The sequence below is a fragment of the Denticeps clupeoides genome, chromosome 4, assembly GCF_900700375.1.
Source record: "Denticeps clupeoides chromosome 4, fDenClu1.1, whole genome shotgun sequence".
Classification (NCBI taxonomy): domain Eukaryota; kingdom Metazoa; phylum Chordata; class Actinopteri; order Clupeiformes; family Denticipitidae; genus Denticeps; species Denticeps clupeoides.
The window spans coordinates 13,179,988-13,202,638 of record NC_041710.1 but is presented as its reverse complement, the minus strand read 5'-3'; the positions used below and the strand labels follow the sequence as shown (position 1 = coordinate 13,202,638).

The 22,651-nt window shown below is 41.6% G+C and overlaps 1 protein-coding gene across 1 annotated transcript; it reads left to right on the top strand.

Annotated features, from left to right (window-relative positions):
* Nucleotides 1–593: 593 nt before the first annotated feature.
* On the top strand, nucleotides 594–21,136 carry stk11 (serine/threonine kinase 11). The gene is made up of 11 exons (XM_028978389.1): nucleotides 594–760; nucleotides 1,474–2,354; nucleotides 6,822–6,905; nucleotides 7,356–7,445; nucleotides 7,568–7,700; nucleotides 7,806–7,942; nucleotides 9,140–9,267; nucleotides 10,734–10,791; nucleotides 16,086–16,282; nucleotides 18,851–19,084; nucleotides 20,890–21,136. The coding sequence occupies exons 2-10, from the start codon at nucleotides 2,071–2,073 to the stop codon at nucleotides 19,054–19,056; spliced, it is 1,317 nt and encodes a 438-aa protein (XP_028834222.1). The 5' UTR covers nucleotides 594–760; nucleotides 1,474–2,070; the 3' UTR covers nucleotides 19,057–19,084; nucleotides 20,890–21,136.
* Nucleotides 21,137–22,651: the final 1,515 nt, after the last annotated feature.

Below are 22,651 nucleotides of genomic sequence, written 5' to 3'. Positions count from 1 at the left end.
CGTCAACCTAAACCGATCCCCAGAAACAGCTCCTCCTTAGGTGACTATTGCACTGCCATGATTTAAAGAGAAGCTGCATTGTTTGACTGTATTGTGCCCTTGAGTGAAGTTTGGGATTCGTGAATTCTGTAAAAATGCCGGAAAAGCCACTCAGTAACAAAACATTCAGGTAGCTTTCATACTGAAATGTGATTAAATCAACATATTTACAGTAACCACAAATTTAAAAAAGGAGACAACGAATCAAGTCAAGGATGTTGTCTAAGGATCACTGAAGTGCAAATATTTCATGATTGTTATCTCGATGAGTAAAAAAAAAAAAAAAAAAAAAAAGCGCTTTTTGTTTAGGCAGGTTTCCACGCCGGTCATCAACGTAAACGCGACGCTTTTTCTGCATGACATCTATTGCAGCGTCGTTTCGTTCAATCTGGTTTCATTTCAAACTTTATAAATGCCTTGAATGTCTGGCGCGAGTAATTCAAGTCATAATTTTGTATTAATTTGTTCTAATCCTGGTATTGATGAACTTGAGTGAGTGAGCGAGTGAGTGAGCGAGAGAGAGAGAGAGGTTGGCATTTATCTGGATCAGCGTGAGGGGGGCGGGAGGTAAACAAGATGGCGGCAGCCGTAGAGCAGCTGCATTACTGAGAACGGACGTTCGGCTAATATTTATGTACACGGTGACAGCCACGGGACGAAGTGCGGGTGCGTGTCACGAACACACTCGTGCCCGGGCGCTTCGCGTTCTGTCGACGCAAGGGTAAGCCGTTTATAACGCCGAGGTGGCCTAATTGCACGTCGGTAGCCGCTGTCCATTGCACTCACCGCTGGCTAAGTGGCATAGCTGTAGCGTAGCTTAGCATTCCATACTTTAGCTTAGCGCCGTGGCAACACGGTCCGGGCGGCTCTGTTGGATCCCTCTCTGGTTTGTACCGACCCGGCTAATGGTCGCGCCCGCAGCTGGCGAGCGCTCCCGTGTGTCGCCGCGCAAGTTCGACCCGTGAGTATCGGGAATCGGCGCGAACTGTTCCCGGAGAGGCGCGTGTGGTCCGGCGCCGGCTGCGAGCATGCCCTCCGCGCGGAGACGCTGCGGGTTCAGGGCTCACTCGTGGATGGGCAGGGCTGCCGGACGCGGTCCTTGTAACCTGGATCTGTCCAGCAGGTTGTCAGCGCGGCACCTTTAGCCAACCCGGCTAGTCTGTCTAGCTGTCCACGGCAGCGTTTAATGGCATCGGATAAAATATGCAACTATTCCCCCCCCCCCTCTTCTTTTAATTTTATTTTTATTTATCTGAACGACCGATCTTCGCCAGGAACTGCGGTAGCAAGATAATCCGCTCTTTGCATAAGTAACGCGCATAAATGAGTCCAGTTACAAATGCACGGTGCAGATGGCTGTTCGTCGTCTGCGGAAAGGTTGTAGGTTTGCGTGTTTGTGCCGTTTTAACGCGTCTCTGTCTCTGCTGCTTACAGGCATCCCTGGATCTGCATGTGCTTGAATCCCGAGTGGACATGGCGCAGGGGACATGCAGTTGTTAGGAAGTGGACGTCACTGTGTTGATAGGCCAAAGAGGAAGCACATTTATCTTCTTTTTTTTTTTAGTTCCGTCGTGCACAGCCAGCGTGTCTGTTCTGCTGGCGCCGTAGAACAACATGGTAGGTGTCTCCGCCGTTTCCCTGATGTAGCAAAAGAAAAGAAGAGCACTTGCCAAGGAACCCTCAGTGGAAATTGAAGTCCCGCGCAAGAGCGTTGAGATTTTTTACGGAGCAGGTCACATTGGCTCACCGATGGAGATGACACACGGGGACGAAGGGTCGACAGTCGGACAACGCTGCTCAGAGTAATAAAGGAGTCGTGGGTGTAGCTTTTTGTGTCACTGGACCTCTCTGTGAAGACCATGTCCCTTCTGTAAACACAATGACGTCAGAGTCCTCGCTCAGGCATTAATGCAGTGATCCTTGATGCTGTTAGATTTTTTTTCAATTGAACTCTATTCCTGTTCACACCCAAGGCCGCTTGAAAGAAACACGTGAAATCGTGGCACCACACCACGGTCGTGGGGTGTAAAGATGAGTACCGGGGACCTCCAGCACCTGGACTACATGACTGAGAATGAGATGATGAACATGGACACGTTCATCCATCGCATTGACTCCACCGAGGTCATCTATCAGCCGCGGCGCAAGCGTGCCAAGCTGATCGGCAAGTACCTGATGGGGGACCTGCTGGGGGAGGGCTCCTATGGGAAGGTGAAGGAGATGCTGGACTCGGAGACACTATGCAGGAGGGCGGTGAAGATTCTGAAAAAGAAGAAGCTGCGGCGCATCCCAAATGGAGAGGCCAACGTTAAAAAGTGAGTAGAGCTTGGTCCTCCAGCCATGCGTGAGAGAGATTCCGTTTTCTTTTTCACCTCGGATCAGAATATCACTGAACCGGTGATGGTAGTAGCCTAGCGGGAAAGACACTTGCTTAGTATGAACCAGAAGACCCAGGTTCAAACCCCACTTACTACCATTGTGTCCCTGAGCAAGACACTTAACCCTGAGTGTCACCAAGGGCACTGTCCCCTGTAAATACTGGTTGAAAGCCTTCCGGATAAGGGCGTCTGTTAAATGCCGTAAATGTAAATGTCCCAGAACATTTCTTTCCTATTTAACCAAATGAGACACAATGGAATGTCTCAGTGAGCTTTAATGGACCCTTGCAGAGGACATCCCGCAAATGTAGACCCTTTCTGAAAATTCCAGAATGAAGGTGGAATAGGTGTCAATTTATTATGACCTGTAGAGCCCGGCATTCTGCATATTTATTAGTTTATTTAAAGCCCTGGCCTTTTAGTGATTGCTAAATAATACGTCTCTTGTTGTAGTGCTGGCTCACCCAGCTCTGACTATAAATAGAGCGATAACAAGGCCTTGTATCACCGCAGGAGAGCAGCAGCAGCGCCGGTTTATCTCTTAGCTCTCCTGAACTCTGCTGGCGCGGTGAGTGATTTCCCCAAACAGGCCGTCTGCCCAAAGGCAAACGTTCATGTTCTGCAGTGCGCGTTGTGTCACCTCCCCTGCGCTTACGTCCAGGCCTTTTTACTCATCTGAGCATCTGAGACTCGGTCTCAAGCGTCTTATAACTGCTTTTTATTAAAGCTGGTTTTTCATTCGCAGATTAAGCTGTTTTTTAAGGTCCATGAATTCTTATTTTGTTGGATTGAAGTAGGGGGGTTTGTTTTTTGGTCGCTTGATTTCATGTGGCAGAACTCCTGCAGGGCTCACCCGAATCTGGAGCAGTGGCTGTTGGGAAGGCCAATCTCGGCGGCTCGTAACATGCCCCGGCCCCATCGCTCTGACAGTCGTTCTGTAGGCGAGATCCCTTCCGTGCCGTGTTCTTTCTTGTTTGTGGACTCCTTTTTCTCCTCAGGCCGCATTTTTAATCACTCAGAGCCGTTTTAATTAGCACGTGCTTGTGTGCTGCTGGTTTGCTGAGGATTTATGTTCATCCGAGGTTTTAGGCGTTGGTCTGCTCGCCACGGCATAAACCACTGTGGAAACCCAAATAAATACTTTCAAGGTTATTTGCTTGAAAGACAATTCAGAACGTTGGTGATCTTGTTTCCTCCACCTCTTACATGAACAGTCCCCGGTGCAAAATTTTGCTGCTGACGCTTTGACGAGTTCCGAGGTTAGTGTGAAAGTAACACGAAGAAGACCGAGGGCCTTGCGCAATGCCAGCTCTTTCTTTTCCAAAGCCACACCTCTGGAATGCCAGACTAGACCCCTCAGGCCTCGAGGAACAGACTTTTCGAGGGGCGGGAAATGTATTGTGTGGTGGTATAGTTTCTCCCCGTGGTGGCTAGGTTGCCGCCTTAATCTTCAGTAATCGTTTCATCTTAAAAATGTAAACGTAGAGCTTCTGATTGGCTAGAGCAAGGAGGCCACCAGCATGCACACACAGTACACACACACACACACACCAATGACAATCATAGCACAGTAGTCAGTAGAGCATACTGAACCATTGGATTTTTGGGGGGGGCACTTTATGCCCAAAGGGATCTTTAGCCGAGCATCAGCACCGCCATTTTTACCCAAAGCGTATTTTTGGCCTGCAGCACAAAGCAGTGCGTGTCTGCGCACTCCTTTTATCCTGCTCTTCCTCGTGTAGTGCGTCTTCAGCCACAGCCTTCAGTGCCCCCCCCCCGTGAAGCCAGAGCAGCTCCAACAAATCTCTCTCATTATGAGTTTTTTTTTTTTTTTTTTCTTCTTCTTCTTCTTTTCTTTCAGTACTTCTCTCAGATGCTCAGATTGCAATCTGAGGAATGTGCAGGTCCTGAAACATTGAGGCTTGGTGCTTTTTCCTGTTGAAACAGGCTAGAATAATCACTGAATACCGTTGCCATGCAAGGGTTTGCACAACAGTCTTTAGGCAGGTGGTGATGGCCACATGAAAGCTGATTTTATTCAGCAGAATAGATTGCCCACAGCATCTCTCTACCTGCACATTGATCTGGCACAGCACTTCGTCTCTGATGTGAAAGTTTGTTTGAGATGTAGAGGGTTGTAGAAGTGGATTATGAGGCTGCATGAGCGCTTCCGTGCTGTCACCATCGTAATTCTGTGCTAGTCGCGTTTGACAGTTACTCTTATCCAGAGCGATTTACATTAGTGCTTTAAAATATCCATAATGAAATCCCCCATTTGGTTCACTAGGACCCGATCTGTAGATACCATTCGTTCAACAAATCGGAATTTTTCTTTTATTTACATGAGCAGTTATAGGAGCTGTTTTAGTCTAAATAGTTTCTGAGCAGGAAGGCTTTTAGCTTTATTCTTCCTAGGAGCCAAGACAGAATAGTCTAGATTAGGGTATGGCAACTTTTTAACACTAAAAGAGCCATTTGGACCTGGTTCCCACAAAAGCGAAAGCACTGGGTGCAGCAATTCTTTTTGACGTAACACAACAAATTGGCTTTTCCTTTATGCTATGTATAAAATTTAGGCTGTTGGTTATAAATGCATAGCTGTTTGGCAGCATATGCAAGTACATATATATGTGGCTGCCAGAAGCTGTGCTGGGATCCGTACATTCAAAGCAAAGTGCCGGAGGCTTGTTAGGGGGCATGAGCGAGATCAGGAACCGGGAAATTGAAATGGACACTGGGGTAAAATTCACAAGGGTCAAAACCAGTGTAACGGTTAAAAAAACACAAGTAGCACATTACCATACAAAGGACATCACTGTTTTTAATCAGTTTTTTTTTGTGCTGCACGATTAATCTAATCGCAATCGTAATCGCGATGTCATGAACGCAAAAAGCTGCGATTTAAATGATTAGTACATGGATTGGATTGGCAACATATCCATTCTCTCAAAGTTTGCACTTGAATCTCACTTCAGTCGGATGTGACTTATTTGGTCACATGACTTTCGATTTGGAGACATATGGTTAGACGCTGCATGACGCGCTGCATCGTACGTCAACGTCGCCGCCATATTGCGAGAGGCTCTGCTGTGGCGTGAAGCATATACATGTCTATGGAGAGAAGTGCATAAAAATGCCTCACTCTTGTTCTGCTTGGGGCTGTACAACCCCAGTACAACAAGGTAAGGCTGGACAATTGTTTTGAATATATTTGGCCATTATAAAATCCCATTTTGTTAAGTCTTAACCTTAGCTAAGATAGGCTAAGCTAGCGAAGCTATGCATTCCTGTGTTCAAGTCAGCCTCCAAACAACGTTTTGGCTAAACATAGGCATTAACTATTTAGACTGTTCTTAGCTGTTTAGTTAACTTTTCTCAAACTTTGAAGGTTTCCTAAAGAAATTCACCTCAGTTTACAAATCTTAACCTTAGCTAAGCTAGCAAAGCTATACAAACCTGAGTTCAAGTCAGCCTCCAAACAACGTTTTGGTTAAACTTAAGAACTATAATACGGGTTTTTATAATGGCCAAATATAATCAAAACAGTTGTTTAGCCTTACCAGGGTTTGTCGTTTGACAGTAATGTAAAAGAGTTTTTTGTGATTTATTTAATTTTGTAGAATATTGTATTTTGACAGCACTGGGCATTTCAGATTAGAACTAGTTTGTATGTATATCATATCGCAATCGCATATCGCAATATTGATCTCAATAATTGCAATATGTCTTTTTTTCCCCAAATCGTGCAGCCCTAGTTTTTTTTTCTCCCCCTGGCTGCTGGGGCCCCTTGTGCCTTATTCTGAGTCTGAGGCCTCATGGGAATCATGACTGTGGCATTTGTGATGCATATTTTGAGCAACAAAGAATTAAAATGCAATTTGTTTAATGTTAAAAGATCGCAACGATCTTCAATTTCGTACTGCAATACTGCAACACTTAAATTATTTGTTAATAATTGCAATACTGCAACACTTAAATTATTTGTTAAAGCTACAGGGAGCCGGAATGTAAGGATTAAAGAGCTGACTCCTGGTCTAGATGGATGCTTTCCTAGTGCCTTGAGAGATTGATTAGCTGGAGAGGTCTTAGAGGCAGACCAGCCAGGAGTGAGTTACAGTAGTCCATTTGGAGATGACCACAGAGTCTGAGTAGCCTAAAAAAAAAAAAAAAAAAAGTTGTAGATGTTATGCACTGCTTTTTTTTTTTTTTTTTTTTTTTTTTTTTATAAATTGCTCTCTGGTCACTGACCACAGCCTTTCCAGTGCAGTGATGGAGGGCTTTCCTTCACTGTGAGCAGTTTCATCTTTGATTTGATAAACTGGAAATGACTATGATGATGATGCTGTTTTTCTCTTGCTCGCTCACAATTTAATTCACTTTTTTTTTTTTTCTTCTTTTTCTCAGGGAGATTCAGCTGCTACGGAGACTTCAGCATAAAAATGTGATCCAGTTGGTAGACGTGTTGTATAATGAAGAGAAGCAAAAAATATATCCTTTATATTTTGTTTGAGATTATGCTTCTTTGTAAAGAAATGATCTTTCGTTATTTTTTACTGCTACCCTTTACTGTGTGTGTTTCCTCATCATCTGTATTCTGCAGGAAAGACTCACTGACGCAAAAGCTGTATGACTAAACAGTTTTGACTGCGTCATCAGTGTTTGCTGAGCCCCCGAGTCTCTCCATTGCGACACACACACCCTCACGTTCCCTCATAAATTTTACGCACACATTTCTAATGCTGCTGCTATGCTGTCCTGCATTGAAGGGGATTTTTAATTTATTAAACCCATAATATGTCATGCATTTTATATATATATATAAAATGCATAGTGTATTTTGAATCTTGTGTACTTTGTTTAGAGTCGAGTTGGCACAACCCAGAGCAGAGCACTCTTGCCCTTTGACCACAAATCTGATTCTCCTTGACTCTAACTAACGTATATGGTGATGGAGTATTGTGTATGTGGCATGCAGGAAATGTTGGACAGTGTTCCAGAGAAGCGATTTCCAGTATTTCAAGCTCACGGGTAAAATCTTTAATTGCTGATTTTATTTTAGAGATTCTAATGTGGTACATTGTAAATCTAATATGAGGTCAATAATGGAATGGAGACACGCTTTAATGTTCTCATTTGCACTTTTCGCCCAGGTACTTTTGCCAGCTTTTGGATGGCCTTGAATATTTGCACAGTCAGGGAATAGTTCACAAAGACATTAAACCAGGGAATCTGCTGCTGACGACCGATGGTGCGCTGAAGATCTCTGATCTTGGTGTAGCAGAGGTGAGGCCTCAACAAAAAGCTACATATCAAGATAGGTCTTGTGTGTGACACACTACGTTTTCTGAATTTGGGTTTTTATAATGATTTTCATTTTCTGACTTCCAGGCCCTCCACCCTTTTGCTGAGGATGACACGTGTCGGACAAGTCAGGGTTCCCCAGCATTTCAGCCCCCAGAGATCGCCAATGGTCTGGACACCTTCTCCGGCTTCAAAGTGGACATCTGGTCTGCTGGCGTCACACTGTGAGTCACTACAGCTTGTCTAATGACAATCAAACCTGATTTTTCAAAACAATACCAGAAATATTATTAGACTTCAAATCATTAGAACAAGGAGGAGACATTTATTTTGTCTGTACATGACTTGAAAAAATGAAATGTCAAAAAATGACTTCAGCAATGTTTGATTTAACTGGAATCATAATCTGGAAAGCTGTATAAAGCCAGTAGCAAATTCAAAGTTTGTGTTCATTCTTGACCATTGGTAAAAGTTTTGAATATTATGCCCTCGTATCAATTCATTAAAATGCAAAATAACCAAAGACTGAACCGTAGGGCTGATAGTCGACTTGTCATCACCTCAATCAATTAGTCATCAACTATATTAAATTGTTCCTATTTAGCAATTTAACATTTAGCATAAGGTTATTTTAATTATGTAACACATAATAAAAAAAGAAAGATATATATATTCAATTAAAAACACATTTTAATATTTTTTTGCCAAGGACAGGCACATTAGCAGCACTAAAGCAAGCAAAAAAATAAGGCTGTTTCAATCGGTTTATTCATACTAAGGATTGTCAGCATTTTAGCACGGTCTCTGGTCAGGCTTGCTCTCTTGTGAGACTAGGCATTTCCCGCTGCAGAGGAGATTCACTCTGATAGCATAGATGTTGCAGCCCTGCAGTTTCCTTCCACCATCCAGACAGTCTTCCTTTTTTGATATTGCTGACTATTCTTCACCATTCGATGTCTTGGTCTTATCTAGGGTGAAATGGTCCTGGACTTTAGAGTGTTCAAGATACGATGATGTCTGATTTGTGGCCAGCATTCTGTTGCTGAATTCTGTGGCAGTTCTTACCAGTGTGGTGTATTGCAGACATCCCAAGTCTCCCAGAAGTTCTGGGAGTCTCCCGCAGACTGCTCACCAAGGCTGATGGTTAAAAGCAGAGGACACATTTCGTTGTATCAGTGTTGTGCTGCAGTGTTTCACAATGACAATCACATCACTTTCACTTCACAATTAGGTTTTACATTTATAGCGTTTGGCAGATGCTCCAGTTGGCAGTCACTCCAGAGTGAGTTACATAAGTGCTTTAAAGGTCCCTGGTTAAAATGTTACTCGTTCCACCTAAATGTCATTCATTCAGATTTCAAATGTGATGTTAATGATGTGAAGACAAATTATGACAACTGTCTGTTCTATTCTTTTTGCAGATATAACATAACGACAAGTCTTTACCCCTTTGAGGGGGATAACATATATAAGCTATTTGAGAATATTGGTAAGGGAGACTACAGTATACCTGAGGAGTGTGGTCCCCTGCTGTCAGATCTACTGCGAGGTGAGGTTTTTGCTGCAAATGATGCCTGCTAACGTTCCGGAAATGTGTTCAATATATATATATATAAGTTTTAAAGGCAAATACCATGACATTTCATTATTGCATTAGTCATTTTAACTGGTGGTTGAGTCTAAATAATAAAGTACAAACAAAAATGTTTTGAACAATTTCTATGCCCTTTTACCCTGAAGAATTGCAGGGACTGAAAATGAGCTACATGCTCCTATTTCAGCATAACTGAATTGAATTCCGGGTTTGGTTACATTTTAATATTTGGGAAATGACTTCAGTTGCGTGATAAGTGACGTGGGTGGAAATGAAATTATGACTGCTGTGTGTAGATTGTAATTCACGTCTTTGTGCAGCAGGAGGCAGTGTAGCGTCACTCAGATTTGTGCTTCATCAGTTTACACAAGAGACTGGAAACTGCTGCTACAGATCTTGGATCAGTTTTCTTAAGGACATTCCCTTACAATACATACAAACTGGGTCAACCCCCATTTTAAATGAAATAATACATGAATTCTAAATCCAAATATCCATTTGTAGCATTGTGTATGCATATTTAATTGCACTATAAATTGAGCAATAATAATCTTCAATTTATTCAGCATTCTTTCATATTCTGAAGTTCTCCCCCACACACAGTCTGACTCGCACTAACCCACCACGTATTCTCACACACAATGGTCTGATGACGCAGTGGCTCTGATGACGGATTCATCAGAGATTCTAAAATAAGACCAATGCTCAAAAGGTGTCCTCTCGCTCTCATGCACAGGCACACACCCTCTAACACATTCACATGCTTTTCTCTGTATGAAGTGCCCTGCCAGGCTCAGCATGTGTGTGTTTGTAACAGCAGTGTCATTGACAGACAGAGGGCCTGAGCAATATGGTGCTGCAAATGACGCACATTGCCACTGATCTCCTCACAGATACCTGTGCCAAACATATAATACCAGAAGCTTCAATTATTATATGTGAAAAATGGGTCAAATGCTCGATTTCTTTTCAAGTGTTGGAAAGCTGAAGGGGGAAGTGCATTACTTTTGGCCACGAGCCGCATTTCAACAGTAGCCACGTCCAGTGGTTTTCAAAGAGCTTTGCTAAATTGATTTATATTCCATGGACTACATGCCAGAACTCGTATTATCACTATCAGTGACAACTCCTAAGAAAAGCTCCAATCATCTCCACTGTTTTGGGGACAGAAAAAATAAGTATTTGAGATTTCGCTATATGTAAGATGAGTTGCCAGTGCTCTTCCAAGCATAGAAGATCTCCTGGGGTGCTGGGTAATGTATATGCACCTCAGGTTGGCATGTATTAATGAGCAGTTTGTGCATTTATATGCAAAATCTAATTTGGTCTCATTTCCAGGGTCAGATTTGTCAGTCGGCACTCATGTAAATGTGTTTTGCCGTGAATGTTTCCTAACTCTTGTTTTCTTTCCCTCCATGTAGGAATGCTTGAGTATGACCCTGTGAAGAGATTCTCAATACAGCACATAAGACAACACAAGTGAGTCAAGAGAAGTTCACGGCCCTGTAATTAATCACAATTACTGTGTTCTTTTCCAAGCTTGTAAATTGGCAGGCTTCAGCATCTGTGTGACAAGCTCCTCGCTGGAGTATTGCAGGGTGGGTGTTACAGGCTGGAGGTGCTCAGAGGCGGTGCACAGCTCTGTGTGGCATCTGTCACTTCCAAGCTGCCGGATGATTTTTGATGTAGCGAGAGTTCCAGAAAATACTGTGAAAACCGGCATGGAGAGTAGCTCCTTTGCACTGAAAGGCGACAGATACTGTCAACTCTTTCAACACCATTGGTTCTCCAGCTGTGGTACACTTGTGGTACTGTGTTTCCACTGAGAGGTGTGATGCTATTCATAGCTTGTGTGATCTACTTAGTCTTAATATCCTCTATGTAGTACAGTAGTTGCAGTGTGTTTGGCTGCAGTCCTGAGAATGGATAGATAGGAATAAAATCCTGGTCATTGTGATTGTATTTGGATTGTAAATGCATTTTATTATTTTACAAACATCATATTTGAATGAATTGGCGATTATTACAAGATGTAATGTACACAATATTTGAGAGTTGTGCTACACATGAATTTGGACTCTTATCACCAGAAAATACAAATGCCTTGACTAGGAGGTGGTAAAAATCAAAAGGGTAAGCTTCACTGCGACAAGTACTGCTGTGCTAGTGTTGTAATTTACTTGGGAGAACATGTTGTCTGTTGTGATTTTCGTCAGTGTGCTTCATGTTTGCTCCAGTGATTTTGATACATTGGTCTCTAGTATGAGTCATCACACACACACACACACACACACACACACACACACACTCTCTCACACTGTCTCTCGCTCTCTTACCCAGTCTCTCCCTCTCTCTCGTGCACACACACACTCTCATTTATATTTGTGTGTGTGTTTGCGCGCACGCACTACTGTGTGATTGAATATAATGAGCCTCTGCTGCATGTCCTCTACTCCCTTGTGACGCTCACAGTGAGATCATTTAAAAAATGTCTACCCCCCACTTCTTCATGCTAGCTTTAGCTCTGCCTTGGACTGCTGCCCTACATGGGTACCTGTGATAAGCTGCAAACCCTACGTCAGCACGGAGTGTTGAAGGGAGGCAAGAGGAAGGAAGAAGGGAATCTTGTGGGAGGTGGAGGAAGCGGGCGAAAGAGTGGGAGCAGGAAAGAGGGAGAGAGATGGCAGAAAAGAGCTGTGAGTGGTAGAAAAAGGCAGCAAATAATTTATTTATTGAAAATGTATTTATTTTGATACACCATGGATTAATTTAATGTTACCGTGGTGACACATTCTTAAGTGATTTTTGGCTGCTTGACTGATCAGGAAAATTTGTGTAGGTTTTGATGTCAGATAGCATTTTTGGTATTAAGGCAAATGTTTGAAACATTAATAAGGCTCATTGGCAAGTTAAGACATTTGTAACTTTGTTGTAAATACCTATTGAATATAAGGTTTTACAGACATGTTGAGTAGTTTTTGACCAACTGGATCTGTGACTCAATGCAGAATTTGAAATCTGCTTATCTGCAAGAACAGTCATTGTGTGTGAAGCATCATTAGAGGTCAGTCAATTTGATGCTAAAACCAGTTAGGGATGGGCAATATGGCAAATATATACTAGGGCTGCAACAACGAATCCATTAAATCAATAAAAATCCATTTCTAAAAGAGTCTGCAACAAATTTCATAATCGATTTGCTGTCGTGCAAACCGGAGACATTTGATTTATTAAAAAAACAGTAGTTGAGCACGGAGCCCAGCAAACACACTCGGTCTGTCTCATGCATTAATGCCTTCAGAGTTCGGCGCCTCATAGACAAGGCGGACAAAAAAAAAAAAAAAAAACAGCTGAGAGGAAAGATACAAGGCCATATAGGCCATAATTCGCGTGCATTTTAATGTGTGGTTTTACGCTAAACACACATTCTATAAAATAGGTCTATTTGGCAGATGTAAAGCATACAGCATGTGTTTTTGTGTTAGTCCATATTATTCTAACAGCTCAAGGAGCAACATGTTCGTGCATTTAGTTCTGTTTTTTTTTTTTTTTTATAAAGGATCTGAAATTATTCCCAGATTTTCTCAGAATAATAAAAATAGATTAATATGTTTATTTTTTTCATCAAAATAATTGTTATAAGCAGCCCTAATATATACACCACTTACAATATTGTGAGACTTATGTCATACAGAGATGCCATACATATGGTGTTTGTTTCACTTCAGGCATTTTTGTGATGGGGAGCCAATTGTATTGGGGTGAAACACCCCTCATTTTGCATTGGTCTCCATGTGTACAGGTTTGCCTTATATTGGGGCCCAATACCAAGAGACAACATTCTGTGGGTATAAAAAGCTGGTATTGTCAGTAAGTCTTTCCAAGTTAATCATTCAAACAGTCACTTAACAGACTAGCAGCATCTGGCCACGTGGCGTGCCTTTGGGTCGGTGGCATTCAGTTGGATGTTGCTTGTGAATTTGGTGTGTCTCAAAGTGTCATCAGCAGACTTTCATCAAGACACAGATCTACTGGCAGAGCTCATGACAGACCCAGGAGTGGAGCCCAACGAATGACAACCACAATGATGACCAGTACCTAAGGACCTATGCACTCCGACATCGTTATGCTACTGCCACACAGCTGCAGACCCGTTTACGAGGGGTACCCTGACCTGAACCCCATAGAGCACGTCTGCGACCAGTTGAAGCAGAGACTGAATGATTGTACCCCACGCCCACGTGACTTGGCAGTAGCACTTGTGGAAGAGTGGAACGCATTGCATCAGAACAACATAATGAGGCCTAGAGAGGAGCATGAGCCGCGGTCAAGCTGTCGATGCGGCAAACGGTGGAAACACTGACATTGTCCATTTTTGTTATTTGGGGATATCCCTGATAGTCAACATTTTTGGGGTAATAAATATTAAACTAAAGAAAATTGAATTGCTTCTCATAAATTATTAGTAATATCAAAGGGAACTTATTTCATTAAAATTCAGTGCAAATAGGAAAAACACTCCATGTAAATAACAATATCCCTGTTAAAAACAGACAGCAAGTACTCTTCTTTTGAAGTTTACTTCTCTGGCCTGTCAAAGCTGACAGCTCACTCCCCGCCCATCCAGGAATCTCTCCTGATGCCCTGTTGCATGCGCATTTTTTCATGTGATGCCGTCGTATAATTCCATTGTTATAGCCTTATCCAGAGTGACTTACAATCTGTAGTTACAGGGACAGTCCCGCTGGAGACACGCTGAAGTTATGTGTCTTGAAATTGGTCATGTAGCTGAACCACTGGTGACCGAACATACATAGAAAACATACGTGATGTGCACTTGTATGCTTTTGGTGTAGTCACTTGAATAGTTTGTGTGCACCACGAGCGCTAGAATAAATGGGAAAGTAAATGTATTACATGGGGTTATGCAGTTTGGTGAAGGCGTGGGTGGTTAGGCGTCATCTCTGTTGAGCAGTGCAATAGGCTGATGGGCTTTTCACTGACGTCCACTTGACACTGTTTAATGCCTGTCAGGATTTCAGCAGAAATTGACTGCAAGAAAATATTGCATGCAGCGTTTATTTGTTTGCATTTGAATGAGTAGCCGACAGAACACCGGATCTGAACGTCCGTGTGGACGCTTGGATTTGCTTCAGTGAGCAGAAAAACGTCAGTGTTCAGTCCGCACTCACCTGACTCCACAAACGCCAGAAAAATGCCTGGTTCAGATGTCCATGTGAAGGAGGCCTTAACCCTGACCTCAAAATATAATGTGAAGTAATGTAAGAAAATTGATGGAATGTATCATGATTTATTGAGAGATCAATTCAAACTGAATTGTTGACATGATGATTGGATCAATTCAAGAGACCAGTAAAGGTTCACACCTCTGCTCATCACCGAGATATTACCAGAATTTTCTTACGATCATATTGGCAGTATGGCGCTCATGGAAAATCAGTTGCCAGTCCGCATTAATGCGGTGCCACATGATTGTAATGTGAGTGTTGATGATATGCTGTAGTGGCCAAAAGTTTTGAGAGCGATACAAATACAAAGTTTATGCTTCAGTGTTTTCGGTGTTTTTGTCAGTTGCTTCTGTGGTGTATTGAAGTATAATTACAAACATTTCAAAGGTTATTGACAATTACCTAAAATTTATGCAATGAGTCAATTTTTGTCAATGTTGGCTTTTTATTTTCAAGATGTCTGCAATTTGCCCTGACATTCTCTCAACCAGCTTCAGGGTCAAATCCTGACTGATGGCGAACCATTCCTTCATAATCAGTGCTTGGAGTTTGTCCGAATTTGTGGGTTTTTGTTTGTCCACCCGCCTCTTGAGGATTGTTCCAAATTCTCAATTGGATTAAGGTCCGGGGAGTTTCCTGACCATGGACTCAAAATGTGCATGGTGCTCCATCATGCTCCATCATGTTCTTCACCAAACTGTTCTTGGAGAAGTTGCTGTTGGAGGATGTTTTGGTACCGTTCTTTATTCATGGCTGTCTTCTTATGCAAAATTGTGAGTGAGCCCACCAGAAAACTAGACTAGTCTAGACTAAATTGTTGCCATTGCCTTGCTAACATTTATTTTACTGCAGAAGTCTCAATACTCATTGTTGTTTGGCCCACCCCAAAATTAGGGTTAGGGTAGGGTTGTTAGAAATTTCTATATTGGACCGATTAGGCCGTTCTTTTAGCACATATGCCAAGGCACACTTTGAAGTTTCAAAATATCCAAAGCTTTGATTAAGATGAGGGTAGGAGAATAAAAGTAAAAGTGACTTGTGATTCTTGCTGAAGCCAAGACTCTAAACACGACATTGCACACAATATTGGACAGGTTGGTTGTTCAGTAATTTTCAACTTGTTTGATAATTTTGTCATTTTCACATAAGCATTTTCTTTTCCTTCTCACCTTGGGGGATGTTTTTTGAGCCATGCCTCATGATGTGCATTGGCCTGTGCAGTCTGGAATGTTTGCCTGCTGATTTGTGGTGTGAATCTCAGGGGCTTAGTGCTGGGACTGCTGGGAGAACTGCCATGTCTGGCGTGTTATGCTCCCCTGATGGCCGAGGTTGTTCATTCTGGCATTTCTTTGATACTATTATGATTTATGAGTGTCATTTGCTTCATATTTATCAATGAAACATAACATAGTCAGATGGGATGGGATGTGTGCATGTCCAAATATACAGCACTTGGCCCTTACACTAAACTTCTGGTCACACAACAGTTATGCAAATGACATTATCTCCCTTTGTTCAACCTAGTTGGGTACGGAAGAAACACCCTCCCTCAGAACCTCCTGTGCCCATCCCTCCCAGTGCGGAAACACGGGACCCCTGGAGGAGCATGACTGTGGTGCCTTACCTGGAGGATCTCCATGGTTACACAGAGGAGGAGGATGACGAGGAGCTCTTCGACGCGGACGATGAGATCATCTTCACTCAGGACTTCACAGTACCAGGTGCTGCAGGTTGTTGTTTTAAGCATGGCCACAGCAATAAACCCTTCTGTACTCTTTATTGTTAAAGATACTACGGACGTCCAGGGAAGTCACACTGTGACAGGGCTTAGAAAAATCACCCCATAATGACAATCACGTTTTCATTATGGAAGTTGTGTGGAAAATTCTGAGGGGAAAAAATATTTTATAGCTTTGTTTTGGGATAAGGCTGTAACAACAAAATGTGGGGGGAAATAGTGATTTGCTGTGAGTACTTTCTGGACACACTGTACAAGACCATGTACATTTCCAATCCAGGCAGAGTACTGAAAATAGATCCCTTGATCAGATGCCATTACAAAGCATGTCTGCTTATATAGGGAAGAGAAGCCAATCTGGAAAGTGAGGTACATGCTGTCTGTATAGGATCTAGATTCTATGTTCACCATGTAGTAATTTACTACACCACAAATAGAACAATCCAAGGTAAATTGAGAATATTGTATATAATGACAATCTATATTTTTGGGAATTCTTTCTTCAGCCTTAGCGCTTTCAGCCACATTTGCCTTCATGACCATAACTTAAATAACTTTGCTCCACACGTGAGTGTAATCCGCTGCATGATTGTATGACTTCCAAGTTGTGGTCATGCATCACACATCCAAAAAAAAATTCTGTTTTGTTAGTACTAAGGAGCAAATTTTGCTAAATAGTTTAGTACAAACTTGTACATGTTGATTGTTTGTTTCTAAAATGCTGATGCAGCAATAAATATCCTGGCATGGGTTTACAAATTAGCAAGTCATTTAACACCGTCAAACTGTATTACTGCTCAAAAGTTAAAGAACATCCAAGTTTTGAAATGTTTGAAGTTAAATGGTGAACTGCCAAAACTGAAATTATTTCAGCATTTTTAGGACTGAACTGGGTTAGCACCTTAAAGCAGTTCTGCAGCAATGGAGGTTCACTAACAGTGTTGGGCACTTTTGTTTTCAATATGTAAAATTAATTAGTTTTATAGGGAAAGTTACTTAAAATGTTCAAATTAGAGCTGTAATACTTGGATCCTTTTTAGGATCCGGCTCCCTCTGAGTCACTCAGTAAACTGATCCGGGTGAGTGAGTCACTTCAGTCAGTATTTCCGGCCAGAGGAACCGCCGGATCCACTGACTCTGGTTAGTAGAGCAAACCCGTATCTGTGAGCGAATTCAGATTCAAATGGTGTAAAGAAACTGTAAGGTATGCACCTTATGTTTTAATGATTGTAAGATGTATTTATGTTACTGAATTTAGACATGGTGTAGTTAAGACTCAAATGATTCAGTTCAATTGAGACCTCAGATTTGTGACTCATGAGTTATTTCATGGTATCCGGGTGATTAATCCATCATGAATCAAACAGCACTAGTCCAAATGTGTCCAAAATGTCGCTGGTTGTCTCCTCCTTCATTATCGGCGCTCATGTTTGTGCTGCAATCATTTTAAACATTCAGATTCTTGGCCACTAGTTTTGATGAAGCGTGAGGCAATGAGAGGAGCTTGATCAAATTGTCATTTCTCATTAATGACATTGATAATGATTTTAGTTCCATTTAACATTTACAATCTTAACATTTAATTCCAACTAGGGAATGCTACTTTGAACTCTCCATTGCTGTGTGTTTCCTGCACTTCTTTTAATGTGTTTGTGTCAACACGCGCCCTCCTCATAATGCTGCTGTTTTAATTGTCATTTTTTTGAGGGAAAACTAATTAACAATGGAAGAGTTACAGCTTGTCATAACACTTAAAAGTTTTGGTCTTAAATAAAGAAATTACAAAGAATCTCTAGGTGTTTGTGGTTAGTCTTTTTCACCATCGAAAGGCAAACTGGAGGAAACTCTTGACAAGAAAAGATCTGGCAGACTCAAAGCCACAACAGCATTAGAAAAGAAGCTTCAGCTTGAGTTATGGACTGCTCACAGAAACACAGCTTCAAGCTCAGTTCAGTTGTGGTAATTTTGAGCATGTTTCAGTTTGAGATGTAAAGAGAAGACTTCAAGTTTCAGGTCTGATAGGTCGAGTTGCAGCAAGAAAGCCATTGGTAAGAGTTCAGAATAGGAAAAGGAAGCGTTTACCTGGGCTTGGAGTACTGAAGACAGGAGGAAGTTTTATGGACCCGAGGAATCAACATTTGAATCATTCTGTTAGCCATGCATGATTTTTGTTGGATTGCTCCTCGGAGTGTGACATCTGTATGACATCAGCAAGACTGATTAATGAATGGCTTTTTTTTTTTTTTTTTGTCACTACTCAAATGTACAAGGAGATTAAAAGTGCGCACATATATGTTTAACATAACACCAGATAAAGTGAATAGTGCAAGAAGAGAATAATGAATAAATTTGGTCCTATGTACTAGGCTTGTCACAATCCTGAAATTTCAAACTCAATAGCGATACTAAGGACTGTACTCGATAATCAATACTATAGGGGGATATTTTTATTTATTTATTTATTATGATTTCAGAGCACAACGAGATCTTTTTGAACAGCTAGAATTTCAATAGAAAAACTGATAACTGCCTCAATCTTGTGTATCATCAGGGCAGGTCCCGGAGTATGAGGAGGAAGACCGGACAGTTCCAGAACAGAGCCAAGATTTGGCAAAAGCAGTGTGTGTGAATGGGACTGAAGGTGGTCCTCTAAAGCCAAAGGCAGAGCGTCGCTCCAGCTCCTCTTCAAACCCCTCACGCAAGGGCGTGTCCACCGCCAGTAAGATCCGCAAACTCTCTACCTGCAAACAGCAATGACGCCATCTCCTACGCACAAATTTGACCGGTTAGTGACTTTCTTAATACATTTGAAGTGGAGAACTTATTTTACCCATGTATCAATAGTTCCCCAGGTTCTTTGTGTATAACAGTGAAAATTATATTTCACCATTTTGCCAGTGTATAAAATGTCAAGCTATAAAATGCATTAACAAGGCTCCATTTAATGTTTTTTTTTTTTTTTAAATCAGCATTTAATTATGTATTGCTTCAGAGGCAGTGTATCTTGACATTATGTCATGTCCTATTTCCCCACCAGGGATACTCCAATTGATCACTTTTTAAAAAAAACAAAAAACCCTATAAACCCCTGATCTATCGCAACACGCTTACCCCCATCTGGCAGCAAATCACTCCGAAATCAGGCACTCCGCCCTCCATCTCACAGCTCATCAGTAATATTGCCCATTGGTTTTGGCTGTCACTCCCAACAAAGTTTTTAAATTATAGAAATGCTAATGGAAAATAAAGAACTGTAAAAGTCTGCTCACTTATTAGTGATGTCTGTAGTATCGTTTTCAATCATTATTTACAAAAAACTGGTGAAGCCACTGATGTACTTTAAGAGATTCTGTGAATATTTTTCTTCACTGATGCATAAATTCCAACACAACCCGTGCTTCCAGACATCTGATCCTCAAACGCAACAGATTATTAACAATAAGGGGAAATTGCCATAATGCAGCACTTTGTGCATGTGGCAAAACGTAAACACTTTTGTCTCTGGACATTATTTTATTAATTTAGTGTCTGAAAAATACTTTTATGCTGACTAATGTTACCCAGCCTCCCACCTGCCATTCACTATTCACTGCCATTGATTATAAAGTGGTTTTATGTTGAGGATGATAGTATTGCTTTTTGCATAAATCATTTTATTAAAGGCCAATTTTTAATTACCTGGAATCAGAGATTGATTTTGGGCGTTAAAGGCCTGACTGGAGCAGCCCTGTTCTGTTTTAATTAGCTCATGTGCAGCTTGAAAGCAGCGTGGTGAATCGGAGCGGAACTGTGCCATCCAGATACGGCAGTCAGACACACAGTTTCTTCTGAATGACTCACTGCTGTCCTTCCAGAATCCTCTCAGGAATTCTCTCCCCCTCCACTCTCCCTCTCTTCACCCCTTCCTCAAGGCATGCTTGCGTGGGTGGTATGATGTTAGTGATGCAGCTCACACACACACACACACACACACACACACACACCTTGTGCCATGGCTTTATCTGGCTTTCGGGATGCCCGGTATTAATTTGCTATGCCAATGATTCTGACTAGGATTTTGAAAGAGTATCGAAGAATACATTGATGTATATTTGATTTCTTGTTTTAAACGTGGCCTGGGTAATCAACTCTGGTTTAGTCTTGAAACCTCTTTCCAGACACCACAGTCCCACATACCACCATAGTTCCGTCTATGGACTTTGAGGTTGTACAAAACCACGAGGATTTGCCGGAGTACAAAAAACTCTCAATACCCGCGCCCAAGTAGATATCACTCACGGATTTATTATTTATATTTTACTTGATCCTTTAACACCCTCACTGAGCATATTGTGCATAACTCACCAGCCATAGTTTAGTGTTTCCCAAAAAAGATTTGAAACCTCCTTTAATGTGATCATTTGTGTCTGTGGATACTTTTTGAAGAAATGTTCAGTGTTTCAGATGAGGTGACTGGTACTGGAATGAAGTTGTTGGCGACTGGTCAAAATATTGTGTTCTTTACCAATATGCTGAATTTGAGTTGCATTCTTGATTTGGCATAGGAACAGAAGAACTTGATAAAATAAAACCTTTCTCTTTTCTTTACAGGTTTATCTTCCCTTCCTGTCCTCTGGTTCGTGATCTCCAGCAGAGAAATCATAATGCATTTCTAGACTCCAGCCAGTCCTCTGACCTGGTCGATGAACTGAAAATGGCTATGATGCTACAAAGGTTTTTCTTTTTTAAAGGAACTGAATTGAGTAGAAAGTTTGAAAAGGTGAAAGCCCCTTGTCCCCCGACCTCACTGAGGCCATCCAGATGACATAACACCCCCCCCCCCCCCCCCCCCCCCCCCGTCCCCCCCGTCCCCCCCCGTCCCCCTCGCTCTCTCTCCCCTCCCCTGCTACCTTGTAGAAGGCCCTTTGACTTTATTTTCTTGGGTTACATATTATTTTGCAGAAGTAATTGCAGTTTAAAATGTCATTTTAATGTAAAAACTGACCGTTATAATGATACATTTATGAACTACAAAGATATATAAATTATAATATTGAACCTATTGTGAGAATGAATGAATGACTTATTATAACGATATAAAACTGCATGCTGTATGGATCCACAGAAAGGGAACTGCTAAGTAAAAGATAAACGGACTGGAAAACCTGTACATCCGCTGATATATTTTTGGTTTATTTTGGTTTTCTCTTAGGTTTCTTTTTTTTTTTTCTTCTGATAAATATTTTTTAATTATTATTTATATAAAATACATCCCAACCAAACCAGATGTGTTTGCTTTGGTTTTTGGTATAATTGACACTGAGCTTGTTATGCAGCACTCAATGCAGACTGCATTTATCCTGTAATGTGAGATTTATGATGTACCATGACTTAAGTTGCACACAACCTTGGTAAAGTATTTTTATGAAGATAAGATGACCTTGTTTTGACTTGCAGCTATAAGTCTGAGTTGTTTTTTTTCCTACGTCTAATTGAATAATAGTTTGTTTTATTAATTAGGCCAAATCTCCTGTTAAGCCATTAATATGTTTAACATTTCAGGCAGCTTTACCATGCACTTACTGAATATATCTCTACCTGTAACTATTTATGAATTGACACCCAATTTTAAAATATCTCCTTAATGTGGGAGAGAAAAGCCATTTCTGAGGATGGACCTTTCTGGATCGTTCTCTCCGGTGCTTCAGGATTACCAATGAAGTTGTTAGGCATGATTATGCTTGCTCTGCTCATTTTGGAAACCCCTGGGTGTGAGTCGTGTCTCCTTCCTCCTCTCTCCCCAATCAGTATGTGCTCTGCACAGGAGGCTCACCGCTGTTGACTCACCTTGACTTTGATCAGTTGTCTTTTGATGGAGTGAGGATGGAGGGGGAACAGCATGCTTTGATCAAGCGTCCCACCTCACCAACAGCAAGAGTTGTGTTTCAACCCCCAAATCGATCTGAGAAGTCAAAAAAATCGAATGCAGATACAGAGCGGGGGAAACCAGCTCTTGTTCTGTCGTCATGACAACTGGACTAGAGACGTAATCCAGTGACTGAGTCGGCCCTTTTAGATGAATTGAAATGCTGAAAGCACCTGGCTGTGGAAGGATTATTACCATAAAGAAACCCTCAGTTGCATAAGCAAAGACTCTTACTGTTACATAATATCTTTAGAGGCCTGCATTTCTGTTTCTGCATTCATATGAAGAAATATCTCCCAGCAAAGTGGATTTAAACAATGCAAGTAAGAACTGCAGGACAGGGCTTTTAAAATTGTTTCACAAGATGGGTTAATATCATTAATATTGTTAGGTTTTATACGTAATTCAGTTGTCATGCTGGAGGTTAAAGCATTTAAACAGTTAATG